This window comes from Dasypus novemcinctus, chromosome 23, assembly GCF_030445035.2.
Source record: "Dasypus novemcinctus isolate mDasNov1 chromosome 23, mDasNov1.1.hap2, whole genome shotgun sequence".
NCBI lineage: Eukaryota > Metazoa > Chordata > Mammalia > Cingulata > Dasypodidae > Dasypus > Dasypus novemcinctus.
The window spans coordinates 69965364-69969798 of NC_080695.1; the positions used below are offsets into that span (position 1 = coordinate 69965364).

At 44.0% G+C, this 4435-nt stretch overlaps 1 protein-coding gene across 1 annotated transcript; it reads left to right on the plus strand.

Moving 5' to 3' along the window:
* Positions 1–2848, plus strand: LOC101416118 (olfactory receptor 2C1-like). Its single transcript, XM_058286565.2, has 2 exons — positions 1–93; positions 919–2848. The coding sequence occupies exon 2, from the start codon at positions 965–967 to the stop codon at positions 1901–1903; it is 939 nt and encodes a 312-aa protein (XP_058142548.1). The 5' UTR covers positions 1–93; positions 919–964; the 3' UTR covers positions 1904–2848.
* The last annotated feature ends 1587 nt before the right edge of the window (positions 2849–4435 follow it).

Below are 4435 nucleotides of genomic sequence, written 5' to 3' on the forward strand. Positions count from 1 at the left end.
ATTCATTTGTTAGTCAAGAGATCTGAGACACTGGGGAAGGGCCTTGGTATATGGTGTTCAAAGGAGCCTAGTTCCTGGCCAAGAAGAGGAGAGGTAAGTGGCCCAATATTAATAAAAACTATTTGAGTTCATGAGATGTTAAGAATTATTCCATGGTTTAGAGGTGGGCATGATAGCTGCCTACATAAAAAATCAGGGATTTCTCTGGAATTCTCTAGTTTCTTTTAATAATCATGGATGCCCATTAACTTAACCCCTTTTTGTATAAAACCTTTTTATATCTTTCGCCTTCCCAACTAAACATATTTGGGCTTGTCTGAAGTTTTGCTTCTTATACATGTATGTCCTCTTAGCTCATATATTCTCCTATTCTGTATTTGGTGACCTACATCTATGTTCACTCTTTCCATTATTTACATTATTTTATACTTGCGTGTTTTCCTCAAACTTCATCATTCTTGATCAGAAGTTTTCAACTGGAAGGAGAAAGGTAGAGAAGGGAGAGGATGAACTGTACCAGAAACTCATGGGGAACTTTCCCAAATACAATATGTATTCTACCCCTACTCTACCTTATCAAATATGGGAAAAGGCACATTTTGAGAATTTCTGTTTCTAGTCCTCATGGTCAAATTCCTTTACCATGTTGGAAACCATTGTTCTGCTGTGCAAAGCCCTGACCTTTCTGTGCTATCTTCATAGAGCACTTCCTTCATTTTGATGATAGTTCATAGTTGTCATTCTGGTGGAACACAGTTTCCATCCATTGTGGAACAGATAGCAGTTGAGGATTGCAACCAACATTGTCAATCAGAAAAATTAACTGGTACTTAACTAGGAAGCTTGGAGATCTATTAGACTTTCCCTGAGGCAGATCCTCCTTATCCATAGCTTCTTCTTTATTTGCTTTTCTCCCAGCAGTTTTCCCTGGACAGACTCCTCAAGGCACTGAAAGCAACCAGTGATGGAATGTGCCAACAGCAGTTCCTTCAAGGCTTTCATTCTGATGGATATATCTGACCATCCCCAGCTGGAGATGATTTTTTTTGTAGCTCTCCTCATTTCTTACTTGCTGACCCTACTTGGGAACTCCACCATCATCCTGCTTTCCCACCTGGATGCCCGACTGCACACAACCATGTACTTTTTCTTAAGTAACCTCTCCTCAGTGGACCTTGCTGTCACGACTAGCTGCATACCGCAAATGCTGATCAATTTATGGGGCCCAGACAAGACCATCAGCTATGGTGGCTGTGTCACCCAACTCTATGTCTTCCTTTGGCTAGGGGCTACTGAGGGCATCCTGCTTGTGGTGATGGCATTTGACCGCTACGTGGCAGTTTGCCGACCCCTGCACTATACCATCATCATGAACCCCCGGCTTTGCTGGCTGCTGGCTGCCATTGCCTGGTTGTGTGGCCTGTGCAACTCTGTGATCCAGTCAACATTCACTGTCCAGCTCCCGTTGTGTGGGCACCGGAATGTGGACAATTTTCTGTGTGAGGTGCCTGCCATGATCAAAATGGCCTGTGGAGACACAAGTCTCAATGAGGCCGTGCTCAACGGAGTCTGCACCTTTTTCACTGTCGTCCCCTTGAGCATCATCCTGATCTCCTACTGCAACATTGCTCAGGCGGTGCTGAAGATCCGCTCAGCGGAGGGACAACGGAAGGCCTTTAATACATGTGTCTCTCACCTCATCGTGGTGTTCCTCTTCTATGGCTCAGCTATGTATGCGTATCTGCTTCCACCTAAGACCAGCAATCAGGACCAGGGCAAATTCATTTCCCTCTTCTACACCGTGGTGACGCCTATGGTGAATCCTCTCATCTACACTCTGAGGAACAAGGAGGTGAAGGGGGCACTGCGAAGGTTGCTGAGGAAAGGAAGGGAAGTAGGCTGAGACAGGCAGGAACTGCTCCATCATATAATGTCTCTTCATGTCTACACACTTTTTCTTATTATCTCTCTAGTCTGGTAAACATGAGGCCTACTGACCTTGACATGTTCCCAAGAACACTAAGCTGTCTGGGCATGCTTAGTATTATTTAAAATGTTTTTATACTTATTTACCAAAACACCTACTGTGTACCACAGATAACAGGATTGGCATGTGCCCATTCAAAACCTTGATGTTATTGACAGAGCTGAGGCCTATCGCAATGTCTCTGTGTCCAGTGTCCATGTGGTATTATACTTTAGATTTCTATACCTCTCTAAAGAAATCACCTTCACTTGCAGTATCTTATATAATGTTAGTCTGATTTCACGTAATCAAGGCAGGCATTATTAACACCATATGAAGACCCACACAGTTCATCTTAAATTGGTCAGTTCCTCTGGGCAGAATACCCTTGGATGGTATTAAATTCTAAGGCTACATTTACTTGATTAAATTAAGATTAGGGCTTTGATTCAACCATGTCATTGGAGTGCATCTTAGCATTGAGTCCTGGCCCGTTGGTGAGCTGATAAAATAGACTCTCAACAAAGAGTAGGAGATACTCAGGGTATCCTGCAGTCTGAAGAAGGGATGAGCTTGTTAGTTTACAGCTGATCTTGTGAAGAGACCAGAACAGCTGGACCCGGAAAGAAATAACTCCCAGAAAGAGAGACGAGCTTGATGCCAGCCTGCAGCTCAGATAGGAAGAAGATGGACCCACGGAGCCTTAAGAGGAAAGAGGAAGGCTGAACCCTCACAGATGTCACCTGCCATCTTGTGTCAACATGTGGCAACAGACTTTGGGTGAGAAAGTACCTCTTATTGTGCCTTGTGTTAGACTCTTTAGGGACTTGTAACTTCTACCCCAAATGAATACCCCTTATTAAAGCCAACAGATTCCTGGTACTTTGCATCAACACCTCTTTTGACTGACTAATACACCATCTGATATTTTTTTCCACCTTTCTTTTTCTCTTCTTCACAATAGTTCTGTCTATAAGTACAAACATCCATACATCTCTCTGTCATCTTGCTTGTCCTCTCCCTTATGTCCACATCCCATTCTTCCTTCTGCTTCATCTGATATTTAATGAGAAAAGGCAGGAAAGTCTCTCTGCTTTTCAATTCTAGCCAAAGAGAACTGTTTTGTTTAAATGATCTCACCTAAAATTCCCAGTCCTCATGTTTGATACAAGTATTGGAATATGCTAGTTTGGTCAGTGGATTATGGAATGATCTGAGCTATCATAAGTTCATTTCTTTTTGTTGGTGAATGGCATTCCATTGTCTAGACATACTACATCATCTTTTTTTTTTTTTAAGATTTATTTTTATTTATTTCTCTCCCCTCCCTCTCCCCCCCCCCCATTGTCTGTTCTCTGTGTCCATTCGCTCTATGTTCTTCTGTGTGAGCTTCTAATCTTTTCAGCAGCAGCTGGAGTCTGCCTCTCTTTTTGTTGCATCATCTTGCTGCAACAGCTCTCCATGTGTGCAGAGCCACTCTTGGGCAGGCTACACTTTCTTTTGTGCTGGGTGGCTCTCCTTATGGGGCGCACACCTTGGTGTGGGGCTCCCCTACGCAGGGGACACCACTGTGTGGCACGGCACTCCTTGCGTGCATCAGCAGTGTGCGTGGGCCAGCTCCACATGGGTCAAGGAGGCCCTGGATTTGAACCGTGGACCTCCCATGTGGTAGGCGGATGCTCTAACAGTTGATCCAAGTCTGCTTCCCTACATCGTCTTTATATATTACTCTGTTTGTGGACACTTGGGTGTATTCTATTCAATGAGATGATGTTTCTCACAGGCTGCCCTGATAATGGTCACCCCATTTGTTTGCATTCTGGCTTCATGTATCCCTATCACCTGTGCTGTGCTGAGAGGCCCATCAACAAAGGGAAAATGGAAAGCCTTCTCCTCCTATGGCTCCCACCTCACAGTGGTTTCCCTCTTCTATGGCACCATCATTGCTGTGTATTTAATCCTTCATCCTCACACTCAGCTGAGCGACTGTGCCATACACAGTGGTGACGCCCATGCTGAACCGCTTCATCTACAGCCTGAGGAACAGGGACCTGAAAGGGGCTCTGAGAAAAGTGATGGGCAGGAGGACATGTTCTTACTGCTGAAAGTATCATGGACCTCTCAATCCCAGTCATACAAATATTTGCCAAGTCACTATAATGTAACAATCTTTATTGATAAATAAGTGTATGTGAGAAGCAGAATAAATACTTCCTATAGATACTTATTAATTGTTAGAGGTTTGCAATAATCAACAAGTTATAGCTCAGTTTACCCTGATATGCACTGGGAAAAGGCTAACCCCATTCCCCATAAGCCTACATGTCCAAGGGCATGGCGCTTCCCCACAGATTAGGGACCACATAGAGATGGGAGATTGAAATGGAAACCTTCCCTACCTACATATGAGAGGGAGACAAAATTCCTACAGAACAAAGAAACATCTATCTGCTCCTGTAGCATTCCAAG